This window comes from Rhincodon typus, chromosome 7 (assembly GCF_021869965.1).
Source record: "Rhincodon typus isolate 14 chromosome 7, sRhiTyp1.1, whole genome shotgun sequence".
NCBI lineage: Eukaryota > Metazoa > Chordata > Chondrichthyes > Orectolobiformes > Rhincodontidae > Rhincodon > Rhincodon typus.
Window position 1 is genome coordinate 33,749,079 of NC_063338.1, and position 27,432 is coordinate 33,776,510.

Genomic DNA, 27,432 nt, shown 5'->3' on the forward strand with positions numbered 1-27,432 from the left:
ACCTGTTGAGCTTTTCCAACAACTTCTGTTTTTGTTTCTGATTTACAGCATCAGCAGTTCTTTCGGTTTTTATTCAGTTGTGTTCATTTAGTTTATCACCTTCCACCCTTCAGATTTAATAGACTATTTCCTGACAGTTCTATTACTTCCATTTGGATACCAACACCAAATATATCATCTCCCCTTTCAGTATTTTGAAAGGAATGTTCTCTCTGTCAGGAACTTCTCTAATTTGGTCACACCCACTTTTCTTTTAAATGGCATTTTCACAACACGACAAATTCAACTATGCAATTATTTGAGCATAAGCAATACTTCTTATTAGAGCTGATTTGTTTATGCTTTGCAATAACTTAATAATGTATACACTAGTTCTTGAATATCAAATCAAAATATTCGAAACAAACCTTGACAGTATCTGACTTGAATACTGAAGGTAAAATGGGAGTTTGTTTTGCTGCCAGAATAAACTGTGATAGCGCAATAGAAAAATGTATTTTTGTTGTGTAAATATTGAGAGAAATATCGCAGCAGAGATAGTGGTAAAGTTGGAATTAGCAGGAATGACATGGAAATTGTTCAAGATTTTTGCACAATTTCAGTCAATGTAAAGAATCAGAATCAACAAAGGCTTCCTCTGGAAATGTGGGAAATGACATTTGCTCTTACCAATTCATTTTCTATGCAAAGATCCTTTTAAATTGAACAATGTTACTGCACTGTGTCTGGACTGACTGCATGTTTTATTTGGCAAAAATGGTGGGCAATGATTAGTACCTGTTCTGTTTGGCAATTCATGGGACTTATGGTCCAATTAGGGCAAAGTTACTACATCTTGTTATTTAGTTAATAGATATGCATTTATACAAAACCACAACATAACATTCATTCACATTAAAAAAGCGTACATTGTTTGATGTGGCCTGTACAATTTGCCAACTTCCCATTCTGACTGAGGTTACCATGAAGGACCCTCCTGCTCACCTCTCCCCTCGCCTGAGGTACGGTGACCTTCAGGTTACAGCTCGGGTTAAACCACCATCAGTCATCTCCAAGAGAGCAGCCCTTTGGTCCAGTATGACTATGATGGTATTACTGTTTACAATTTGCAGCATATTTGGTATCTAAAGCAGAACCTATTACAGCCATCTGCAATGGTAAGCATGTGATTTATGTCAAGTTGATCCACCCGAAACAAAAATGTTCTAAACTTGTTATATTTAATACTAACCTAATATTTTACTTTTAATATTATTCCCCAGGATCTTCACAATTTTACTGTTTAAGTTGATCAGTCATATATTTGATGTTTTAGTATGTGCTGCGCATCAATGTGATTCTCTTTCCCTCTAGCACTGTTAAGATTATATCTGCACACACGTTCTTAGAGCTTAATCTACATTCCTCCTGTGCTGCAGAAATGATTTCTGCTGACTTGGTTTACAGTTTGGCAAATATCCCTTAAATCCCAAGGGGAAAAGTCCACACACTTTGATATGTTATTCCTGTTGCTACCAAAAGTGGCATTATGTTCTAAGTTGAAAGGCAAAACTGGTTATGTTTGCTTTCGGAAAACTCTCCAAGACTTTAACAAAATGTAAGGAAGGTGTTACTGGGGGGAGCAATGGTGACTCCAAATCAAGCTCCAAAAGTATTATATTTTTCTGGGGTAAATAATCTGTCGTTTTAGATAAAGTTAAAGACAGGCAGGCATCACTTTACCAACTGCCAACCTCTGCATCATAGCATTCCAACAGCTCAGTTTTGAATTGCTTTTTAGCTGAAATTCCAATTGCACAAGGAATGCTAAAAAAAATGTACATGCTTCTAATTCGTAGGTTTTGGGGGAGTTATAAAATGTATGAGCAGATAGGATCTGTTTCAGGAATGGTCGCATGTGTGGAAGCTGACTCCAACCTGCCAAAATCCAAGTTTATTTAAAATGGGACAAGCGCAGGTAGTTCACTCCCAGCAGTCAGATTCACATTTTAATGATGATGGTGAATTTGGAAGCCTCAATCGTAAATTGCTGTGCAGGTTTAACTGCGGCCTCCAGCTTTAGGGAGGCAAGGACAGCCTTGTAAAGAGGGCAAATACCTTTGTGTCAGGCTAATGTTCAGAAGGGGAAACTGTCAAAAATGAAAGACTCACATTATAGAGTTAAAATTCCACATGTGGAATCCCAGCCTTTCTGGATTTTTGCTTGCTATCAGACCTTCTCTGCTTCCAGAATTTAAATATTATAACTTACCCCTTTGCTTTAAATAGTACAAATTCTACTAAGAGGAAGATAATGTTATTAGAATCAATAAGGTTTGGCATAGTTATATGAAGTCTACCATAAAATTGATATTTTTCTCCACAGTTAGCAAAGACTTAAGTTTGCAATGATTAATAACCCACCACAAAATTCTGCATGAAGCTCCAAACCATACAACAGATTTACACTGAATCAATCAGAAGGAAAGATCTTATGACGCTACAATGATAAATGTACTTCCTGACCTGGAATGGCTCTCATCACTCTTCCCTAACTCTGTAATCTCCTCTAGTACTCAGCCTCTAAGAACCCAGTGTCCTCCAATTCTGGTCTCTTGTGTATATTGTTGCATCAAAATTCTGGAATTCCCACCTTAAATCACTGTACATGTTTGGTTCTTTAAGCCTCTCTTTTAAACCTACCAGATTGAACAAGCTTTTAATCGTTGCTCATAATAGCTTTTTCTGGCTTGATACCTGATTGCACTCCTGTGAAGCACTTTGGAAAATTTTCCTGCCTAAATTGAATTTATGTATAGACGATAATGTGACTCAAGGATGTGGTTACAAATCCTTTCTGATATGATTTAGTAACACACACTGCCAAAAGCTATTTTTACTTTCTGCTATTTTTCCGAATATCCAACCCAGCTGTACCGACAGTATATTGTTGTCATACCATCCCAGTGTTGCCCAGTTTAAAATAGAAAAATGAAAACAAGTAATTTTTCAGTACATTTTATTTTTTTTTTGTGACAAATAAGCATTCAAATACCATTACAGGAAAGAAAAACCTGACTTCGCCTAGCAACAAACTGATAACTCTGCAAGTAAGTCAATGGAATCTTTAATATCCTTTATCCACTTGCTGAATTTTAGAAATATGAATGACAAAAAGTAATCATCAAGCTGATAAAGTGATGATGACTTAGCACTGAACAATAAATGTATATATGCAAAAGGAATGCATCGTTGAACAGCCAATGAAATGACTTTGCAGCAAAAATTAGAAATTATAAAGGAGTAAAAAACTTGAGAAAGTCTGTACTTAAAATAGCACCAATTTAAAGACAAAACCAGACTCAAGAACACAAGCACCAATGAATAATTAGTTGAACACATATAGTGAATGCAGGGCACTTAGTACATTTAGTTTACTTTGGTCTACCGGCAGTTTCAATTATATCTTTATTGTTCATACGAAGCACTTGTCCTTGAATCATCCCTAAATTTATTGCTTCTGGAAAGCTCAGAGTTTGAGACTTTAAAAGACTAGTGCAACATTTCCGTGGGAATATCAAACACATCCCAGTCTCTGTCCATGATGAGGTAGTTGAAACTGGGCACGTTCTGCACGTATTGATTTTCATCTTGGTAAGAAAGGTGAGTTAAATTTGATGTTGGGAACGTTCAGCACTTGAATTATGTTTCTTGATTTCACCCCAGTGTTAGGCACCAAAGAAAAGTCATTGTTTGAACACTTGAGTGGAAAAATTATCTTGTTACGCATATTCCATCTTGGTATTTTCTATAACTTATATCAAAATGATGAGCAGTGATTTGGACATTATTTCCACCTGGGAGGTCCAAAATATAAGCATGTGGATAAGTGCAGTATGGAAATTAGTTAGCCCGTGTCCGGTTTTATTTAAGCACTGATAAAGATTGTTTTCAAATGGATCTTGAAATTTACAAGAAGCAGACAGGTCCAATATCAACACCAAATTCCTGGTGCTCAGCACCAATATCCATAGGTGCAATATCCACAACGGGCAGACGAAGACTCTTCCGTGTTCTATACTCAAAGACAGTTTTGCTCCAATTTCCTGTATGCCTCTACGAGCAAACAGAAATAAAGCTTTTAGTTTCATCTCATAAACTACATGGTTGACATAAATCATATTAGTTAGAATGAATGACTGACAGTATTCAAAATTAATTGGTTTAAATCGGTCTGTTCCTGCATTTGCAAAACAAAACAAAAGGGCACATTAGATGGATGGAGTAAAAAGGAATAATGTACATGTCATCAACATTCCCTCTTTTTCCTGGCTGCACAGACCTCCAAGGTTGGTTTTGATAGCAAACTATAGTTAGGGGGATGGATATGATTCCTTGCAGCATTCAGCATGAGGTCTAAAGGCTGTGTTGCCTGAGTGATACCAGGGTCAAAAACATTTTTTCTGTGTCGGAGAGGAACTTGCAGCTTTTTTTTAGCGGGGTGGGGGTGCGTGGTGTCTAGGAATCAGTTGTCATGTTCCATGTCTGTACCATCAACATTGGCAGGACTAAGAAAGACAATCTGCTCAGGGAGTACAAGCAGCTAAGGGCTAATATTAAACATAAAACCACAAAGTCACTAGCCAAATTGGCAATGGTAAATAGGAACAAAGAATGAAATATATTGCTCATTGACTGGTGAAGGAGAAATGCGTTTTGATTCATAGGACAATGGCATCAGTACTCGGAAAAAATGGAGATGAATTGTTGGGATGGCTTTCAGCAAGACAACTCTGATCCAAGTATCCTGATGAATTGTAGAACTAAGACTGTAGACAGAGCTTTAAATTAAACAGTGGGAGTTCAGAGGGCTTATAGGAGGAGAAAGTTTGCAAGTTGAACAGGGAGAATAACGCAGTAGTGCAGCATAGCAATACAAGTCAAGATGACCAGTGTGTAACAGGGAGGTACCTATCAGAACCTATCACATCTGTGCTGCCTCAGGCACTAGCTGGTATGCTGCAGGTGATTCATGTTTCACCTGCCACCATGGGGGCAGCATGGTGGCTCAATCGTTAGCACTGCTGCCTCACAGCACCAGGGACCTGGGTATGATTCCAACCTCCAGCGACTATCTGTGTGGAGTTTGTACATTCTCCCCTTGTTTGTGAGTGTGCGAGCATCATAATGCACTGGTAACAAAGTTTGGTGCTGATAAACAGGGTAAAATGTCAAAATTAAAGGCCCTTTTCCTAAACGCACAGAATATTCATAACAAGATTGATGAATTGATAGCAGAAATAGAAATAAATGAGTTTTCTACAGCAATTACAGAGTCATAATTACCATGGGTGGACAAGGATATTCAAAATGATTTGACAGATAGCAAGAACTGCAGATGCTGGAGTTAGAGCCAATACCATGTGGAGCTGGAGGAACACAGCAGGCCAGGCAGCATCAGAGGAGCAGGAGAGTCGATGTTTCAGGCCAAGGCCCAGCAGTGCTAACCATTGAGCCACCACGCCACCCACTAACTGATATCCTAAACTGATCTAGTCCCATTTGACAGTAATTGGCCCATATCCCCCTAAACCTTTCCTATTCATATACCCATTCAGATGTTTTAAATGTTGTAACTGCATCAGCCTCTATCACGTCCTTTGCTAGCTTATTCAATTCACTCACCACCCTCTGTGTGAAACAATTGCCCCTTAGGTCCCTTTTAAATCTTTCCCCTCTCACCTTAAACCTACGCCCTGTAATTTTGGTCTTCCCTACTCTGGGAAGAAAGTCTTGACTATTCACCCTATCCATGCCCCTCATGATTTTATAAACCTCTATAAGGTCACCCCTCAGCCTCTGATGCTCCAGGGAAAATAGCCCCAGCCTATTCAGCATCTAAAATCAGTACAGTTAGCTGGATTTTCAATACAAAGTGAACCCAACAGTTCAGGTTCATTTCTCTTACCAGCTGAGATTTCCATGAAGGCCCCACTTCTCAAACTTGCCCGTGACCTGATGCATGGTGAATATTATGTTAAACTCATAGGCTTTTCTCTGATGAGAGAAAAGCCTATGTTCTTTTGGAACTAAGACACTTTTACTTTCAGTGAGAAATAATCTTAGGTGAGAGATCAAGATGTGGAATTAGGTTTGGCGGAGATTCAAATTATTAAAGGGAATTAGTCACTGGGAGTAATTTGTTGCCCCCTGATAGTTTCTATACTGTAGGATAGGATATAAATCAAAAAATAATAGGGGCTTTTAAGAAATGTATTGCAATAATAATGAGAGATTTTAATATTTGGTCAGATATGTAGAATAGAATAGAATTAAATCACAGAATCCCTACAGTGCAGAAAGAAGCCATTTGGCCCATTGATTCTACACCATCCCACCCAGACTCGCCCCATCAGTGCATTTACCACGGCTAATTCACATAACCTGCACTTCACTGGACATTATGGGGCAATTTAGCATCATCAATCCACCTAACCTGTACATCAAATTGGCAAATGTCACCTGGAGAAGAGTTCATACAGTGAATTTTGGACAATTTTGTAGAACACATTCTGCAATTAAATAAGAGAGTCTGTTTTACACTTAGCAACCTGTATTGAGACAAGATTCATTTACAACTTCTTAATTAAGGATCTGCTTAATAAGAGTAATCACACTCAGTTTGACAGTAAGAAATGTAGATCTGAAACTAGAGTTTTATGCTTAAATAAAGACATTAAAAATATATGAAAACAGAGTTGGAAAAACTACAACAAAAACCGAATATTTTGGCAAAACTCAGCAGACCTGGCAACATCTGTGGGGGAGAAAGCAGGGTTAACGTTTCGGGTCCAGTGACTCTTCTTCAGAACCAGATTTGAAACGTTAACTCTTTCTCCTCACAGATGTGGCCAGATGTGCTGAATTTTGCTAGCAATTTCTGTTTTTGTTTCAGATCTCCAGCAACCACTGTTATTTGTTTTATTTTAGTGTTGAAAAATCTGGAAGGGGAAAAATAGGTTACAGGGTAAACATTTGGGGAAATATTTTATAATTTTCAACACAGGAAAATTCCTTCCAGAAAGAAAGGCATGATGAGAAGGATACATCATTTGTGGCTAACTAAGGAAGTTCAGGATGATATCAAGCAGAAAGAAAGTGTACACTGCTGTAAAGATTAGTGATAAGCCTGATGATGGTCGGGCACATTTTAGAAACTTAAAAGATGATTTTAAAAAAAGAGAAAAGTGGGAGCACAATAGAAAACTATCAAAAGCTTCTGCTAATATATCAAAGGAGAAAGAGGAATGAAAATGAGCATTTGTCCATTAGGAGTGAGACTGAGGAAACAACAAAATAATAAAGACTTAGAACAACTATTTTGTATCTGTCTTCACAGTGGAAGACACAAAAGGCATCCGAAGAACGGTAGAAAGCAAGTGTGTGTGTTTGGGGGAGGGCGGGTCTGCGAGGAATTAAAACAATCATGATCACTAGGGAAAATATACTAGAAGACTGATGGGGAATTAAGTGTTCTTTGGATATGATGGCCTTCACACTAAAATCAAAAATTGTAAGAGAAGTTGTCCAGTAAAAGTGGATAATAATCCCTCCAAAATTTCCAGACACTGAGAATACCTCAGTCAATAGGAAATCTTCAAAAGTAACAATTCTATGCAAGAAAGGAGGAAGACATAAAGCTGAAACTTCATTCCAGTTAGCTAAATACCTGTTCTGGGGAAAACACTAAAATTCTTTATTACACAAGTAGTAACAGGATACTTAGAAAATTATGATAAAATCAAGAAGAATCAGCAGATGCTATGAAAGGGAAATTATTTTGGACAAAATTGTTAAAGTTTATTGACGATGTAATAGGATGATGGACAAGGACATAGATTTGGATTTTCAAGAGGTATTGATAAGGCACCACATAAAAGGATGCTGCAGATTATGAGATTATTATGGTGTTTATGATGATTTTTCAGCATGTGCAGGACTGGCTAACCAACAGGGAATAGAGAATTGTGATAAATAGATCATTTTCAGGTTCACAAATTGCAATGTGTGGGTGTCACAGGGATTTATGCTGGTGCTTTGAGCATTTATTATATATTTTAATGACTTGGGATAAAGGGGCTGACTATATTGGAACAGCTCTGCTGAATATATAAAGATTGATCAGTAAGCAAGTCATAAGGAGGATACAATGAGTCTGCAAAAAGATGTACACAAGTGAAGTGAATGGACAAATATTTGGACTATGAGTGCAATGTGGGGAAAAGGTTGCCCAATTTGGCAGGAAGAATAGAAAAATATGCTATTTAAATGGAGAGAGATTACAGAATGCTGTGTCTCCTTGAATGTGCATCAAAAAGAGTTAGCATGCAGGTTCAGCAATTAGGTTGATCCTAATTAATTATATAAGAATCGGAGAGGATTCAACAGGGTAAATGCAAAAAGGATATGTCTCCTATTTAAAACAAAGATGAAGGAGAAATTATTTTCTTTGAAGGTCATAACTTTAGAATTCTATTCCACATAGCATAGCAGAAGCTGGATCATGAATATTTCCATGGCAGAGATTTTTGATGATCACAAATTAAGTGTTTGGGGACAGACAGCTCGATGGAGTTAATACCACAATTAGACCAGTCACGACCAATGGGCTGAATGGCCTATTCTTACATATATTTCGCATGAATATCTTTTTGCTACTTACGGTACAACCATCTTCAAGGACGTTATATGTGAATCTGCTGTTTCCTTCAGCTCTGAGCTCCACATCGACCCAACTCATCAGCCTCAAAGCTTTCTTCACATTTCCAGTCTCAGCATCCAGGTAGGCAATACTGTTCTTACAGTGGTAGGTGATATTCTGGGATGCTCGAGTGGAAAGCAGGCGAAGGAATCCGATTTGAATTTCAACAGTATCTTCTGATAGCGCATTGACACCATAGCTAAACTGCAGAAATAGATTTATTCATTGAATTCATTCAATTATAATGAAGGGATATTTCTGTTATTTAATCATTCTCATGATACTGGTGTCATTGGCCACTCCCAGTGCACTTAAGGTGTTAATGGTCCTTTATTTAGAACCTCTGCTATAACTACAAAGAGCATTATAAAGAATACTTGGTTAGAGACAAAAAAAAACTACAGATGCTGGAATCCAAGGTAGACAAACAGGAGGGTAGAAGAACACAGTAAGCCAGATAACATACTGCTCCTTTCCTCCAGATGTTGTCTGGCTTGCTGTGTTCTTCTACCCTCCTGTTTGTCCATCATTATAGAGAACACAACTGCTAACTGTCTTATCAGCAATGCAAATTCTAAGTACTCGATAACACAAAAATGGTTCACATCAGTATTGTAAAACAGGTTCAGGGAGAGTCAGCACTGTGCCTGATTTCCTTTCCTGTTATGCAAAACCTGCTGCTGTGTCAATCAGAGCACATTTTGTGATACTAGCCCCCACCTTTGTCGTAATGGTGACGTCTCCATTGGATACAGGAATTTAAGTACGAATTCTGGTTTTAAATCGTGTACCACCAGGCCGCCCAAAGAAATTGTATGTAACTGTAGAAAAACTACAGTAGTTTGGTCTGCACTGATATAAAAATAATAATCATACGTTTTAAAATGTTTCAAAAAAATTACAGGAGTTGAAGATCAAATCATAAAATCTAGGCTACAAAGTCAAAGAAGAGTGAACTCCAATTTGTTTCTGAAGAAGGGTCTAGACCCGAAACATCAGCCTTCCTGCTCCTCTGATGCTGCATGGCCTGCTGTGTTCATCCAGCTCTACAACTTGTTATCTCCAATTTGTTTAACATTGAACAATTGTCTTATGGTGGATAATTAAACATATTTTAACATTTTTTTCAGTTTTCTTGTCTCATGCTTTTGGTTTACATTATTTCCTAATAGCCAAAAAAAACATACATGGAATCCACCATCCATGGATTCTCCAAACCACACATGTTTCTTTCGCTGACTGTTTTTGCTTGTCCACCAGTTCTTGCGTGGAATATTGCTGGGGTTGGAAGGCACACAGGTCTCTCCAGTCTCCATGTTGCAATGTACTTTGATGGCATCCAATTTGCAGCCTTGCTTGGGATCAATCCAGTACTCTCCTAAAATAGTGATGACAAAGCAAAATTCTCACACTGATCTACCAGTCAGGTTTAATATGCAGAACTTTCATTACATTGGAGAAACAAATTGTCACACTTGGATGGATTGTTTGTACCTATTTACCTTAACAGTTATGGCGTGTAGCTGAGCAAGAAATGTAAATTTTCACACTGCTTAATGCACCAGGCTACATTAACCATTTATCAGCAATTTGGCTCATGCGTAACATTCTTCTATACTTATTAATACTTAAGACTCACATGTACATTTCAGCTATTCAGCTAAAGCAGGCACATGTGAATATTTTGTTCATGATGCAAGTCTTTAACTCAGGTTTAACTTCAGAAAATGTGACCAACGCAATTAAAGGAACTTACAGTTCAGTGCATTTTAAAGATTGGTGTCATATTGCTTTAAGGAATTAACAAATGGAAGGTATGGTAATCAAAATGCTGGACTTGGTAGTTGCCAGAATACCTAAATCAAATGGGAGTTTATCATCCCTGTACCTAAGAAAACACATGCAATGTGCCTTACTGACTACTGCCCAGTGGCTCTCACCTCAATAATCATGAAGTGCTTCGAGAGGCTGGTCATGGCCCACATCAACTCCACTCTCCCAGCCTTCCTCAATCCCCTACAATTTGCCTACCGATGTAACAGGTCCACATTCGGTGCCACATCCCTAGCCCTGCAATCATCCCTGGAACATCTGGACATCAAAGACACCTACGTCAGACTCCTGCTCATTGACTACAGCTCCGCCTTCAATACCATTATTCCCTCCGGGCTGACCTCAAAACTCCATGACCTGGGTCTCAGCTCCACCCTCTGCAACTGGATCCTCAGCTTTCAGACCCACAGACTGCAATCAGTGAGGATAGAGACAATTGAATCTCCTCCATAAAAATACTCAACACTGGGGCCCCCCAATGATATGTCCTCAGCTCCCTACTGTACTCCCTGTACACCTATGACTTTATCGCCAAATTCCAAACGAATGCCATCCATAAGTTTGCTGACGACACCGTGGAAGGATGGACATCTAACAACATTGAGTCACACTACAGAAGGGAGATAGAAGGCTTGGTGACATGGTGCAATGAAAACAATCTGTCTCTCAATGTTGGCGAAACTAAAGAACTGATCATTGACTTCAGAAAGAAAGGAGAACATGCCCCCATCTACATCAATGGAACTGAGGTTGAGAGGGTGGAGAGTGACATGTTCCTCAGACTGACGATAACTGACAATCTGTCTTGGACTTACCATGTAGATGCGATGGTCAAGAAGGCACAACAACACCTCCCCTTCCTCAGGCAGCTCAGGAAACCCCCACAAACCTCTACAGATGCACCACTGAAAGCATACTGTCTGGGTGCATAATGGCCTGGTACGGCAACTGCCCTGCCTAGAACTGTAAGAAACTACAGAAGGTGGTGAGCACAGCCCAGACCATCACAAAAGCTAACCTTCCATCCATGGACTCTATTTACACGGCTTGCTGCTGCAGAAAGGTGGCCAATATTATCAAAGACTCATCGTACCCTGGTAATGACCTCCTACAACCTCTTCCGTCAGGCAGAAGATACATAAACCTGAACACACACACACGAGCAGGTTCAGGAACAGCTTCTTCCCAGCCATTATTAGGCTGATGAATGGACTCCCTAGCCACAAATAATGCCGATCTTGTTAACGTTGCCCTCACCTAGAGCATGCCGTGTGCAATGTAACCTGTATACCTCTTTCTAAGTTTACTTACAACCTTTGATCTGTACATCCTTGCTTACTATGATCTGCCTGTACCACTCGTACACAAAGCTTTTCACTGTTCTCTGATTCATGTGACAATAAATAAATCAATCAATCAGAAGGTTACTCATGTTTGTTTAAAGAAGAACTGAAGCTATAAAAAACACAGTTGGGCTTAAATAGGTAGTTATGTGGTGCTTGAAAAGCCTGCAGAAATAGCAAGCCAGGTAAATTAATCTGTTGATCATCAATGATTTGGTCAATATTTATCTCACAATCAACATCACAAAACTAGATGATCTGTTTATTTCCATTTTGTTGTTTGTAGGAGCTTGCAACATGAAAATTGGTTGCCAAGTTTCCTGCATAACAACCGTGACTACTTTTCATAAAGTAATCCATTAAGCAGACATGAAAAATGTTAGAGAAATAAAAATCATTCTTTTACATGTGGAAGATGGACACATTCCCATAGGTGTTCTGTATGGTGAGGTAGCTATCTGCAGGCTAGTAGGATACACAAAGCTCCTTTTGAAGGAAGCCTGTAAGGGACCATGATGGTCCGAAATATCAACTTTCACATATGGGAGAGATTAGTCAGTAACAGACAGAAATGGCAGCGTGACCTATAGACTAGCACACTAACTGTAGATACTGCAGACTGTTACAATGATCAATAGTTACAGCAGTTTGACAGCAAATAATGCAGAAGGCAGCAGCACCAATGACACCAACCTCCTCATCTACAGCACTTGTAGAAGAACCTGCCTTTCCTTGATTGGTTTGAAACTATCAAGCATTTTGTTTGAACCTATCCCAATGCTAATGGATTTGCTTCATATCTCTTATATTAGTTAGATGGAAGGATGCCAACTTTGGGCACAGATTACTGGAATTGACTAGTGTAGCTACTTGACCCCATAGCCTTGTCAGTATTTAATTAGAGTGCCACCCATCCTGCTGCAGGAACAGAATCACTCTCTTGCTATCAACTTCCTCCACCAAGACCTCCAAGTTGCCTCTGAGAAATTTGGGAAGGCTCTTTAGCGTGGTGAACCATTTTTGTAGTTTCATCCTGATCATTCACTTTAATGTCCAGGACCTGCAGTAGAATGAAACTGCTTTTAAGAGTTGAAGAAACAGCAAGAACTGCAGATGCTGGAGTCAGAGACAGCACAGTGTGGAGCTGGAGGAACACAGCAGGCCAGGCAGCATTAGAGGAGCAGGAAAGTTGACGTTTTTTGTCAGGACCCTTCTTCAGAAATGGGGAGCGGGAAGAGAGCTGAGAAATAAATAGAGAAAGGAGAGGTGGGGCTGGGGAAGGTGATAGGTAAGTGCAGGTAGGGAGTGGTGGGGACTGGTCATTGGGATAAGTGGGGCAGATAGGTGGGAGAGAAGGTGAGATAGCAAGAACTGCTGATGCTGGAGTCAGAGATAACACAATGTGGAGCTGGAGGAACACAGCAGGCCAGGCAGCATCAGAGGAGCAGGAAAGCTGATGTTTCAGGTCAGGACCCATCTTCAGGAATTTATGGGAGAGAAGATGGACAGGTTGTGTCAGGTCTAGGAGGTGGGGATGAGACGGAGACTTGGACATGGGATGAGGCTGGAGGTGGGGAGATTTTAAAACTGGTGAATTCCATATATAGTTGAAGTCTTGTTTTAGGTGATGCTGGATAGTTTTCATTAGTGGTAACCTCACACAAGCAGCATTATATTTATCATTGCCTTCATCAGTTTGTATGCACATGAAGTAATTACAAACTGTGATCATTATACCTGATTTATGCTTTATCCAATTTAACTCCCAAGTCTCTCTGCTTGTCTGCTCCTTTGAGCAACTTTCCATTGTGTTTATTCTCATTATTTGTTGTTCATCCTCAAACACATTAATTCAATTTATTCTGTATTATATTGTATTTCTTACATGTCTCCTCGTTTCACCAAATTGCATACGCTTTCTTGAAGTCTACTCCAGTTCTCACATTATCTAGTAAATTCCCTAAAACTTACGCCTTTAGCAATTCTGTTATCATGTTCCATATGCCCGAATTAAAATAATTTCTGACTACTTGTCCTTTAATTAAACCAGCTTTGGAAGACTTCAGCATTACTAGCAGGGATTTTTAAATATCAATAATAAAAATTCTAATCCTCTAATACAAAAATGGTTTTTCAAACATGTTTTGAAAAGTAGCAATGCCTTTCATTTTGTTCCTTTTTACTGTTTAATGTGACACATGTAAACAGAATCCAAAAGGTGCAAACAAAGTAATCCACGATGCAGCACACATTCTACAATCCTGCTTTTGTATCAGTGGACAACAGTTGCAAGGCAGAGAATCAAACTTGCAAATGTTGGGAGCATAAAGTTGACTTTGAAGGCAAATTAGAAAAAAAAATTTGAGGAATTGAAAATATCTGAATCAATTTGGAGGCCCAACAAGCCTTCCTTTCACTATGGTTGAGGAGAGCCTTCCAAAAATCCACTATTTACAACAATACAACATTTTCTCTACATATGTTGTGTCCTTATGTTAGTTCAATTTTAGATTACAACAAAGCTGGTAATATATATTATAATGTGCCATCCTTGAAATTTATTTTTCTTATTTAAATTAGGCACCACATTCCCAAGGATCAGCAATAAGTGTGTTCCATCAAATATCTGTTGAGAATTCTGCAACAACTTTTAATAATTTCTGAAAATCATAGATTCACGTTGTTCACTTTCCACCTACCATGCTGGGATGTACAGCTTAAGAAATGGCACTCTGACAGCCCATATTTTTTTCTGTTCATTAACTTGATTGATGGAAAATCGAAAGGCTGCAAGGTATAATTTCCTGAAATGGAATAATTACTCTGACGTTCTGGTACGTGCCTATACTTGTAATCTTCTTGTAACCAGTACCACAAAAGCACAAGCATCTAATCCTTTGAATCCCATGATTTTTTTGTGTTATTCAGAAATATCTCTGAAATACAGCTGAGTAACTTTTTGGAAAGATAGAGACAAATTTTTGCCTTACAAAGTAAAAACGTTGACTCTGTTCCATCCCTCCTCTTACTTAGTAAGAATTTGTGTTGCCAATGGTCTCTTCACTGCTAGAGGCATAGATCTAGCCAATCAGCTTTGCTGTATATGAAGTTTGTCTTTTGACAACTGTGAAAGGTAGAAGCGGAAATCTTTCTGACCACTATATAGACAGCAGCACAGAGGCTCTGTGATTAGCACTACTACCTCAGTGCCAGGGACCCGGGTTTGATTCCAACCTCTGGTGACTGTCTGTGTGGAGTTTGCATGGTCTGCCTGTGTCTGTGTGGGTTTCTTCCCACAGTCCAAAGATATGCAGGTTAGGTGGACTAGCCATGCTAAATTGCCCATAGCGTATAGGGATGTGCAGGTTAGATGGATTATTATGGGAAATGCAGGATGAGAGGGATAGGGTAGAGAGGTGGGTCTGGGTGGGATGCTGTTCAGAGGGTCAGTGTGAGTTCGATGGACCAAATGGCCTGCTTCCACAATGTAGGGATTCTATGATTTTATGGGGATTGTAAAAATTATTCAACAGTCTACTTCTGAAATTCGTCTGGACAAAGTAAAAGTTAAGATTTAACGATAAATAATCTTTATCAATTTATTGATTAATATATTTTTCCCTTTGATACTTTAAGGGAGATATTAACTCAACTATTTCATTGTTAACACCTATATTAAGTAACAGGAGAACATGATACTAACTTGGAACCTTTTATGCGATAACTGCCAATGATATTAACTTTGATTTAACTTAATGTTTTAATGTTAAAACATTAAGGTACCTCAGCTTTTAAATTGTGTCAATTTAATTTTAGAATTACCAATTACATGAAAAGTAATCTTTATTATGAGCAAATGGGCAAATTAAACTCAATGTTAAAGATTGGATAATAATAAGTCTGTGCAATCTTTTGGTCTGGTTTTGATCACGTGAGGAGTTTGAGAGGAATTTTTCAAAGCTTTTCCTTCTTGTAGGCACTGTTGTTTTTCTTGTGAGATAGCATGGTGCAAAAGGAAGGAGGCAAGAAATACCTAAACAATCATGTGGGCAAGGTTTGATGACCCAGTCACTTTCTGCCTGATAATCTTGTAGGTTCATGTTACACATTAGGTACTATTGAAAAATGATTCACATTGTTGAAACATTTTTTTTCTTCTTCAAGACAAATGCAAGACTGTCAGCTTTTACATGACAATAACAATTTAACAAGGGAGAATGATCTGTATTCAGTTCATTGTTAACAGTCAAAGAGACATGCTGTTTCGTTCAATCAGTTCCTTGTTGCTTTCTTCAGTGTAATGCCTCGATCAATCATTTGACTTGCCAACCAGTCAACACTTTTCCCTATTGAAAAATGAATTGTTGTGATGGTTTATATTTTGGCACTCCTGCATTTGCCTTGATAAGATCAAGACAAAAAGCTTCAACAATGTATCTCTGTTTTCAATAATATTCAAGTTCCAAGTGATTGCTCATATATCGTCCCTAAACTTATACTTTTAATTTACAATGAATTTAATCCAAAGACAAAAGAAATGTAATTATCTCAAATAGCTTCCCTACCGCTCTTGAATTCTGGATGGCAAAATTTTAGATCTCGGCAACTTCGAGCAGGGCTCTTCTGTGATCCATCTGGGATCAGGATTGTGTCCACTCGGCTGTTGAGGGATTTCAGAGCAGATATTATTTCTACCTCTTGTTCTTTCACAGGTTCACTAGGTTGATCACCATAGTAGTAGCTTCCTGGATACACTACGCCTTTATTAACACTGTCTGTTGTTCCACAACAGGGGCCAGGAGGACCGGGGGGACCAGGGGCACCAGGAATACCAGGAGGGCCATGATCACCAGAACGACCCTACAGAGTTCAAAGTATAGAAACACATGAACATAGCATATAGGAGATGATGAAGTTCATTAAGCCCTTTGAGCCTGCTCCATCATTCAGTATGATCATGGCTAATCATCCAACTCAGTGCCTTGTTCCTGCTTCCTCATCATATCCTTTGATCCCTTTACCTGTAAGAACTATATCTAAATCCTTTTTGAAAGTCTTCGATATTTTAGCTTCAACAGTTTCCTATGGCAAGGAATTTCACAAGCTCACCACTCTGTGTTGTCAAGCTATGTGCCTACTTCGAATTTTATACATAACAAGTTGGATGGATGCTAATTTTTTAAATAATAGAGAAACCTGAGGATACAAATTGCACAAGTTAATATGATAATTAAAACAAAAAGAAACAAAGCACTGCGATTTATTAAAAAGGCACAGAATTTAAAAAACAATAGGGTTATGTGAAACTTGTGGGGAACGTTAATGGACTATACTTGGTGTACTCTCTGGTCTCCATTACTATGAAAACGTGGAAAAATAATCTACTAGAAATAGACTAGAACTGACACACCATACTTCTCAGGAAAGGGTGAACAAGTTGGAGCTTGTTTCGCCAGTAAAGAGAAAACTCTGATAACTCAATGCTTGCATTTGGGGTGAAAACAGAATTTGTTGCCAAAATATGAAATAACCTCTAATATATCCTGCGGGTAATTCAGCGAAACTTTCGTGTACTTTGTATTTCCATTCCTTTCCTTTTATTTCCTTTTTTTCAGGTTTTACTTGTACTTCCTCTGTTCAGTTTAATTCTCTGTACTATGAACATTGTCATAAATCTCATTTTAGTGCCTTATTTTCACCTTTGGACATTTACCCATCCGATGATTTCTAGTTTTGAATGCCCTTCTTTCTTCTCCTGGTAACTCTGTATCCAAACCAACTCCACATTTTTTGGCCTCGCATTGGCTAGTTACAGTTGTGCCTACTAATTTTAGATTCAACTCCACCTGTATCAGATCCCTTCTTGATTCACTAAAGTTAGTTTACCTTCAGTTAAGCATTTTTATTGTTGACTGTACCTTTTTTCTTTACCACAACTCATATGAAACCTACAAAAAAATGTGATTGCTGAAATATGATCCATTTGCTACACTTAATTCACCAGAGCTACATCCTGTGCTATCCTCTTCTTATGTGCTAGAAAAAGATATTGATGAAGACATTTCTGAAGAAGCGTCCAGACCTGAAACGTTAGCTTTTCTGCTCCTCTGATGCTGCTTGGCCTGCTGTGTTCATCCAGCTCTGCACTTGTTATCCTTTGATGAACACATTGCTGTGTACACATTCCAGGAATTCATTACCGGCTTTGCTCTTTATACTGTTGCTATGACATCTCTAATTTGATATCACTAATTATTTCTGTAAATTGCCTGCAGATTCCTTATTCTAACTCCTTCTCATTAATTGGTGGCTGTTAGTTTATACCCAGCCGCGCAATAGCTCCACTGTATTTTTTTTCTTTCACTATAAAGAAATAGACTTTATCTTTACATCCTCAACTACATGCTACAATAGTTTATTTGATCATTACACTGCCTGTCACCCCCTTTTCTACTGTATCTTCACTGATGAATGAGAGGCCAGAAATGTTAAGTTTCCAATCTTCTGCTCCATTAAGTCAGGTCTTTGCTGTTTACTTACACTGGGGCCAGATTCTCCTCGTAAACCGCGTGGACCAGTAGGACCAATAGGGCCTGGATAACCGTTGGTACCCACTTTGCCAGGGGGACCAGCTGAACCTGGAGGACCCTTAAAATATTTAAAATGGAATTAAATAAGTTCATGTGCAAAACTCTATTTGTCTGTAAATGACAGAAGCCCTGTCTTCACAGAAAAACATTCTTCTGACTTATTGTTGGTTGCTGTACATACACTCAATGAAGAACACTCCTTGATCCTGGATGATTGATTTCGAAAATAAATCCTTCACCAGGTATTTGGCCACTCAACAATATATTTAAATGCTTGTCTTAGGTGTCCTACCAGGACAACTAAACTGTGGGTTCCACGAGTTAGGTAATGGGGCTGATACTTATTTTTGTGTGCTTTGGGCATAGACTGACAGTCTGAGAACATCTGAAAAATAAGTGCAATGCAGAAAAAATTCTATCCATCTCATTCTCAGGACAGCCAAGCAATGCAGGGGAGTCCTGAAGGAATACCATGAAGTCTGCTACAGAAAATATATTGAGTTGAAAAAGCTGACAACCTGTTGGCAGGAGACAGTGTGGGTAAGGGGGTAAAGGATTCTACTGTCCCATGTGTGGAGGGGGATTGGTCAGACACCTGGAAGCATTGGGAAGGAACAATTGTCAGTGAGAGTGATGGAAATATGTGGTTGCATAAATGTTTTGGGATTGGTGAGAGTTGAGGGCTCAATAGGATATCTACCTAGGACTTGGAGCAAGTTTTAATCCTCTCACATTTCCTGGCTAATTATTGAAGTACGTGAGTTTGGAAACCTGTTTTGATGGTACCAGACACTGGGTGATTGTCCATTTGAAGTTAAAACTTCTTGGGTAATCACTGCACAGTTAGTGGGTTGGCACTTCCAAGTTATGGTTAGTAAGTTTGCAGATGACACCAAAATAGGTGGTGTAGTGGACAGTGAAAAAGGTTATCTCAGAGTACAATGGGACCTTTACCAGATGGGTCAATAGGCCGAGGAATGGAAGATGGAGATTAATTGAGATAAACTGATAACATTATAGTAAGGCAACCCAGGGCAGGACTTACACAGTTAATGGTAGGGCCCTGGGGAGTGTTGCTGAACAAAGAGACCTAGGGGTGCACGTGCAGAGTACCTTGAATGTGGAGTCACAGGTAGACAGGGTGGTGAAGAAGGCATTTGGCACGCTTGCCTTTATTGTTCAGTGCATTGTATATAGGTGTTAGGATGTCATGTTGCGTTTGTACCGGATATTGGTGAGGCCACTTTTAGAATACTGCATACAATTCTGGTCACCCTTCTATAGGAAAGATATTGTTAAACCTGAGAGGGTGAGAAAAGATATACAATGGTGTTGCCAGGATTGGAGGGTTTGAGTTATAGAAAGAGGCTGATTAGGTTGAGGCTTTTTTCCCTGGAGCTTTAGGGGTCAGGGGTGACCTTATAGAGGTTTATAAAATCATGAGGGGCATGCATAGGGTAAACAGCAAAGGTCCTTTCCTCTTGGTTGGGGAGTCCAAAACTAGAGGGCATAGGTTTAAGGTGAGAGGAGTAAAATTTAGAAGGGACCCAAGGGGCAACTTTTTTGCACAGACGGTGGTGCGTGTATGGAATGAGCTGCCAGAGGAAGTTGTGGAGGCAGCTACAATGACAATATTTAAAAGGCAGCTGGATGGATATATGAATGGGAAAGGTTTAGATGGATATGGGCCAAATGGTGGTAAATGGGACTAGGTCAGATTGGGATGTCTAGTTGGCATGGACCGGTTGGACCAAAGGCCATGTTTCCATGCTGTATGACTCCACGTGTCCAAATGCACAAGTGTCAGGATACATCTGGTCTCCAACTATCCAGAGTTTTGAAGACCAGTGTCTGTGTGTTGCATTGCAATGCCAGTAAGGAACCAAGAGCCATCTCAGGCACCTCCATTTTTAGATGACTTGACATGGGTGGCAGAGTTGTTTTTTTTTTGCAGCTCCTTTGCCATAGGCCGAGACTCCAACATTGTCCCCCTGCCCATGTAACTGACAGGGAGTTGTTTCACCACTTGCAAAATGTTGATATTCTGGAAAAAAAAATAGGCTTCAAGAGCCTTTAAATATTCACATTTGCCACACATCCCTAGATAGCAGGCAATTGAGACACGGCCAATCCCAATGTTAGAAGTTGCCTGACAGTCTCCCAAAGCATTGCCCAAGGTTGGTAAAATCCTAACAGATAATTTATTTTTGCCAAACTATGCATAATTTAGCTGATAGCCTTCATATTAGTGAAATTATCTGTCTGCCTATATTCATATGATACTCAAGATCTATGTAGGTAAGAGATTAGAAAGACAGTATTTGAGTTTTATGAAGTTTTACAGTAGTGTTCCCTTTTACTCACTCTTGCACCTTGAGCTCCAGCATGTCCAGGAGGGCCTGGTTCCCCAGAAATCCCCTGGAGAGAATGAAATAATTTGACTTTTTACAGCAACAATAAGGAGTAAACCAGAGCACTTTAAAATTTGAATATGACACAAAAATGTAATAAGTAGAGAGGAGAACAATAATAGACGTCACAATAGCATATACAGACATAAAAACATAACATAAAGAAATGTGAAACAATACATTTTATGGGGTGAGTGAATTCTACAGAAGGTGCAGGCATAGAGGGCCCAGATACACTTCTTTGGAAGTAATGGGCAGCTTTGCCAGTCTTAAAAATAAGAAGGGGATTCTTAGCTTTATAAATGGAGGCATTCAGTACAATACAATGAGGTTCTAGTGATTACTTTATTTAAATTAGCTAGCACCTAGCTGGGACATTGTGTTCAATCCTTGGCAACACAATTTAGGAAGAACTTTTAGAATATGTCCAGAGAAGATTTTGTTTAGACTGGCACAAGAGACAAAAGACACTAATTACATGGGGAGACTGGAAGATCTGGGATTATTTTCTTTAGAGCAGAGTAGGTTCAGGAGACATTCAATAGAGGTGTTCAACATTGTCTTCTGTTTGCTAGAATAAAGAAGCAACAACTGTTTACAGTGGCAAAAGTGTCAGTCTTGAAATATATTGCAAAAAGTCAAAACATGTTGAATTATATTTGATTTTATCCAGCAAGTTATTAGAATCTGCATTGCTTAAAATGACGGTGGAGACAGATTATCATTAACTTTTGAGGAGAAAGGGAGAAACTTAGAAGAATATAGGGAAAGGCCATGAGTGTGGGACAAGTTGGATAGCCGGTTCAGATTTGATGGTCCAATTGAAACCCTCCTCAGCCATATCATGATTTGATTTGAATATTGCATGTCCCAAGTCTACAGAGCTGTATCACATCTATTTGGCTTCTGCAGCTGTCATCTGAATTAAATAGTAAATGAAGAGTCAAAATGCCTTTGGCCTCCACTGCCAGAAAGGCAGCCAGCTGGCTGAGTTCACGAGTCATCCATAAGAGACCTCACCACATCTGTTTAACTTCTGTTATTGCTCTCCTACTCTCCCATCAAGCTAAATTGAGCAAAGTAGGAAAAGGGAAGGTGTAGATGCAGCTCCAAATCCCTCTTCATCTGCTCCGTTTCTCGGTTCCTCTTTTCTGGGAGGAGTTCACAAATGGAGCATAAAAGGGGGAAATCTGCTCAGGACACTTGTGCTTGACCCACCCCTCCATGAATAATATATATGAACAGGGAAGGAGTTGCCAGTAGAGGTCCCAGCAATGGTAGGTGTAAGGAGAATTGCAGAGGGCTGCAGCACAATCCAATTGAATTTTGCACAGGGTTCCAGCATAGAATTACCCTCACCCTTGTTGAAAGTGTGGGAGGAACATTCGTGTCCTTGTCAAACAATGGTTGCTCTGTACAGCACCATCATCCAGCATGAAGACAGGCTCATTCAGAGAAAGAAACTCTCCTTATGTTTTTTTTTCCTTTCCATGAGGTTTATCAGTTAAGCCAAAAGGAATGTTTCCTAATTAAAGGCAACAGTAGCTGAAAAAACTCAATAGCAGTAAGATTATTGTAACTTCAACTGATGTGGATTCACATTCAATTTCCTGAATCAGTACTCTTGTTCAATCACATCTCCCAACAGATAGCCTTAAATCCTATTACTACCATTTCTCTCAGATTGAAAAACTTCCACTAATATGTGCAGCACATTGTATTTCTCTGAAACATGTGTATTTTGACTGGTGAATTATGAAGTAAACCCACCACTTTCTTTGCAAACAAAATATTAATTTTGCAAACATCCAGATTCTACAAATAACATTTGAGTTGCTGTGAGCTCACACACAAGAATATTTTAGGAAGGTGGTGTCTATTTTTGTTTTTCTTCTCCTCCTCAGAAGTGATATATTATGCTACTCCATGCTTAGGAACGACCAAAATAAATTACTCCACCAAATTAGAAGATCTATTAGGTAAGATGGTCTATACCTGTGATAACAGATTTTCCCTTGATTGATGTGCTGCTGTTTTTAAGTGTGTTAAGTGCAGGGAGCCTGCAGCACATTACTTTCTCTTGTATTTAGTCCAGAAGTCACAGATGTACAAGATACTTACAGGAGGGCCTGGCAGTCCTGGTGCACCAGGGAATCCCCGATGACCCTTGATACCATTGCTTCCAGGCTGTCCATCTTCACCTTTATTACCACGTGGACCTTGTGGGCCCTGAAAATAAATGTAAAACCATTGCGTCACGGAGATTGCAGATGTATTACGTAACATAATTTCAATGTATGGCACGTCATAGAATCACCAGCATTGCTACAGCACAGGAAGAGGCCATTCAGCCTCTCATTCCAAATCAGTGTCATAACTCAGTGTCTTTCTTCTGCCTCTTCCACCATGCCCTTGCACATTATTTGAATGAAAACAATCTCAAGCTCTCTTAAATGCCTCAGTTGAAACTGTCCCCATGATACGTCCTGGCAGTACGTTCAGACCTAAATTGTGTGAAGATATTCTCTCCACATCTCACATTTGCTGCTTTTGCAAATCGCTATCTCATTCTTGATCCTTTTATGAGATGGGAACAGTTTCTCCCTATCCATTCAGCATAGCCATCTCATTATTTTGTAAACTATCATATACTCTCTCAACCTTCTACTCTCCAAGGAGAATAAGCCTACCACTCAAAGCCATCGTCATAACTGAAGTTTCTCTTCCTTGCAACTGTTCTTGTAAACCTCTTCTGTGTGATGTCCAATGCCTTCGCAGCCTTCCTGTAGTATATCACCCAGAACTATACACAATACTCCAGCAGAGCTGTATCAAGTGTTTTATACAGGTGAAGCATAACATCCTTGCACATATGTACGCTATTCCCCCAGTAATAAAGTCCAAGATAATGTATGTTTTACTAACTGCTTTTTCCATCTGTCCTACCACTTTCAATGATTTATATTTACAGACAGGTCTCTTTACTCCTGCAAGTCCTTTAGAATTGTACATTTTATTTTATCCTGTCTGCCCATGTCCATTTCACAAAGATGTACCACATCGTAATTCTTTGCGTTGAACTTCATCTGTCATTTATCTGTCCACTTCACCAGCTTGTCTATTGCTTTTGAAGTTCTGCATTGTTCTCCTCACTGTTTAAAATGCTTCCAAGTTTGCCTCTCACGCAAACTTTGAAACAATCCCCTGCATACCAGGATCTATATCCTGAATATATAATCAGGTAAAGCATGGGTCCCAATACCAACTGTGACTGAGGTCTGGTATAAAACCTTCCAAGAGCCTGAAGTGTACCCATTGACTGTAGCTCTCTGATTCCTATCATTCAGCCAGTTTCTTTCTTCACATCACTACTGTCCCTTTTAGCCATGAATTTTATATTTTCTCTCAAGTTTGTATGGCAGTGTATTAAATGCCTTGTTGGAAATCCATGTATACCACATAGATTCAAAGAACCCATATGGTGTGGAAGAGGCCATTCAGCCCACTGAGTCAGCACCAAGCCTCCAAAGAGCATCCCACCCAGATCTAGCCCCCTCCTGTATGCTATAACCTCACATTTTCCATGGCTAATCCATCTAATTTGTACATCCCTGGACACTATGGGCAATTTGGCATGGCCAATCCACCCACTGCACATCTTGGACTGTGGGAGGAAAGCAGAGGGCCCGGAAGAGAAACCCATGCAGACACAAGGAGAACATGCAATCTCCACACAGACAGTCACCCAAGGCTAGAGTCAAACCCGGGTCCCTGTCTCTGTGAGGGAGCAGTACTAACCACTGAGCCACCGTGCTGCCCAAAAACAACATCAATAACATTACCCTCAACAACCCTTTCTGTTACCTCTTCAAAGAACTCCAACAAGTCAGTTAAATATGATTTCCCTTTTCAAACTCCATGCTGACTCTTCCTTTTCCATGCAAGAATTAATCCAATCATGAAGACTTGTTTCTAGAAGCTTCCTCACTATTGAAATTAAAAGATTGGCTTGTAATTGCTGTGCCTATTCTTGAAAATGTTTTTTTTTGAAAGGGCATGATATTTACAATTCTTCAGTTTTCTGGCACTTCCCCTGAGCCTAGGGAAGAGTGAAAAATGGTGGACTATGCTCCTGTAATCTCCACTTTCACAACCCTCAATATCCTTGGATGTAACTCATCCTGTTCTCATGTCTTGTCAACTTTAAATACTAACAGTCTATCCAACACATCCTCCTTTTCAATTTTGCACCTTGTGGTGACAGATTTTCCTCATCTACCTTAATGGTCTGGGTAGCATTTCCCTCCTTGGTGAAGGCAGATACAACATATTAATTTCCCACCTTAGCATGCCTTCACTTCCACGTATAAATCTCCTTTTTTTGGCTCCTAATCGTCTCTACTCCTCAATTTCCCACTCTCTTTACTGTTTGTACAGAAGACTTCGGGATTGCCTTTATGTTGGCTGCCAGCCTTTTCTCATAAGTCATCTTAGCACCTTCCCTGTAAACCTTCTGTTCTACCTGATACCTGTCATAAGTACATCTTTTCTGCTTTATCTTAATTTCTGTTTCCTTTCTCATCTTTTGTCCTACCTTTCCCTTTTAAGGGGTCATACCTTGACTGTACCTGAACAATTTCCTCTTTGAAGGTATCCCGTCGCTCAGTTACAGATTTTTCCATTAATCTCACATTTCAGTCTATCTGGCCCAGCTCTGTTCTTGACCCATTGAAGTCCATGCTCTGCCAATTGCCTTTCCTATATCTGAAATGACCAGTGGCATTCTCCATCATCATCCTACCCCTTAGGATGCGACAATCATTGTCTCCTAAATGCTGCCCCACTATCACTTGATCTATTTGGCCCAACTTATTTCCTACAACCAGCTCCAACAGTGCATCCTTCCTTGTTGGACTGTTGATATACTGCTATAGAAAATGCATCTAAACATGATTTATGCTCACTGCTCCTTACAGTCTACATTTGGCTAATTAAATGCCCAAAAATAAAACTACACTATAATGGTGTTTTCTTTATGTAATTTTATTTTACAGAATTTTTCTCTGGATCCCTCCTACTGGTTGGTGGTCTATAGGCTCGATCTAGGTCCTTGTTTATTCCACAGTTCTAGCCAAATTGATTCTGTCGTTAAAACTGTTGGGACATCCTCTTTTTCCAGTACTGCATTGCTCCCCTTAAAACATACTGTTTCCCCTCTTTTTCTGCCCTTTCTGAACATCTTATACTCAAGAATATTTAATACCTAGTTCTGCCATTCCTTGAGCCAGGTCTCTGTTATTGTCATATCACATTTCCACATGACATTCTGCATCTGTAACTTCCCAATCTTATTAAATATATTTTGCACATTCACGTATATGTACAGTGTGATTTAGAGTTCATTATTTTCTCCTATGTTCTGACTTCACCTATTAATATAGTGTTACCTGTCTCTCCAAGTATTTTGTGAACCATGATATCCTTTTTGTATGTTTTCTCCTGGTCCCCACATCCCTATCAATTTAATTTAAAATCCTTTCAACAGCACTAACAAAGTGACCTGCAAGGAACTCAGTGCCAGATCTGCTCAGATGCAACCTATCCAACTTATATAGGTGTCATCTCTCCGAAAGGCAGGATCAGAAAGCCCCTATTCCTTCACCATCTTTCCAGCCATGCATTCATCTGCCTTATCCTCCTTTTCCTGTTCTCACTGGGGGCAATCTGGAGATTACTATATTTGAGATTGTGCTTGCTAATCTTCTACCTAGTTCCCTAAATTGTGACAACAGGACCAAAATCTCCCTTCTTACACAAGTCATTGGTACAAGTGTTGACCACAGCTTCTGGCTGTTCACCCTGCCCCAGAAGAATGTCCTGCAGCTGTTCCAAGACATCCTTGACACTGGCACCAGGGAGGCAAAATACCACCTTGGAATCACATGTACAGACATAGAAATTTCTGTTGGTTCCCATGACCAATGAATCCCCTATCATTGTTGCCCCTCCTTTCTTCTTTTGTCCCTCCCATACAGCCAAGCTGCTCACGGCGCTGCAAATCTGACTCTGGCTGCATTTCCTTGAGGAACCAATGCCCTCATCAGTTTCCAAAACAAATTTAATTTGTAAGTGGAACCCCAGGGAACTCCTGTACAACCTGGCGGTCATCCATTCCCTTTCTGCTTCCAGGGCCTTAAACAGTGGTGTGAACTCCCCCACCCCCGGACATACTATCCACAACGTTCAGCCTTGCGGATGCACCACAGTGACTGTAGCTGCCATTTGAGCTCTGAAATCTCGAGCTCGACTTTCTGCAGCTGGCATCATTTCCTGCTCATGTAGCTGCTGACGGTATCGGTAGTGTCCAAGTGTTCCCGTATTACAGATCATTCTGCATTCCACTCAAGTAAACTGTGCTGCCTTGTCTTAAGATAACAAGGTGTAGAGCTGGATGAACACAGCAGGCCAAGCAGCATCAGAGGAGCAGGAAAGCTGACGTTTCGGGCTTAGACCCT

The 27,432-nt window shown here is 39.6% G+C and overlaps 1 protein-coding gene across 1 annotated transcript in view; it reads right to left on the bottom strand.

Moving 5' to 3' along the window:
- Positions 1 to 2,981: 2,981 nt before the first annotated feature.
- The window catches only part of LOC109933362 (collagen alpha-1(II) chain-like), a 161,142-nt gene continuing 136,691 nt past the window's right edge, over positions 2,982 to 27,432 (bottom strand). Inside the window, exons 44-50 of the mRNA XM_048598746.1 lie at positions 23,039 to 23,146; positions 20,871 to 20,924; positions 18,457 to 18,564; positions 16,482 to 16,776; positions 9,928 to 10,118; positions 8,702 to 8,944; positions 2,982 to 4,095 (exon numbers count right to left, since the gene is read on the bottom strand). Coding sequence (XP_048454703.1) covers positions 3,949 to 4,095; positions 8,702 to 8,944; positions 9,928 to 10,118; positions 16,482 to 16,776; positions 18,457 to 18,564; positions 20,871 to 20,924; positions 23,039 to 23,146 — 1,146 coding nt within the window. The 3' untranslated portion in view covers positions 2,982 to 3,948. The remainder of the gene's footprint in view (positions 4,096 to 8,701; positions 8,945 to 9,927; positions 10,119 to 16,481; positions 16,777 to 18,456; positions 18,565 to 20,870; positions 20,925 to 23,038; positions 23,147 to 27,432) is intronic.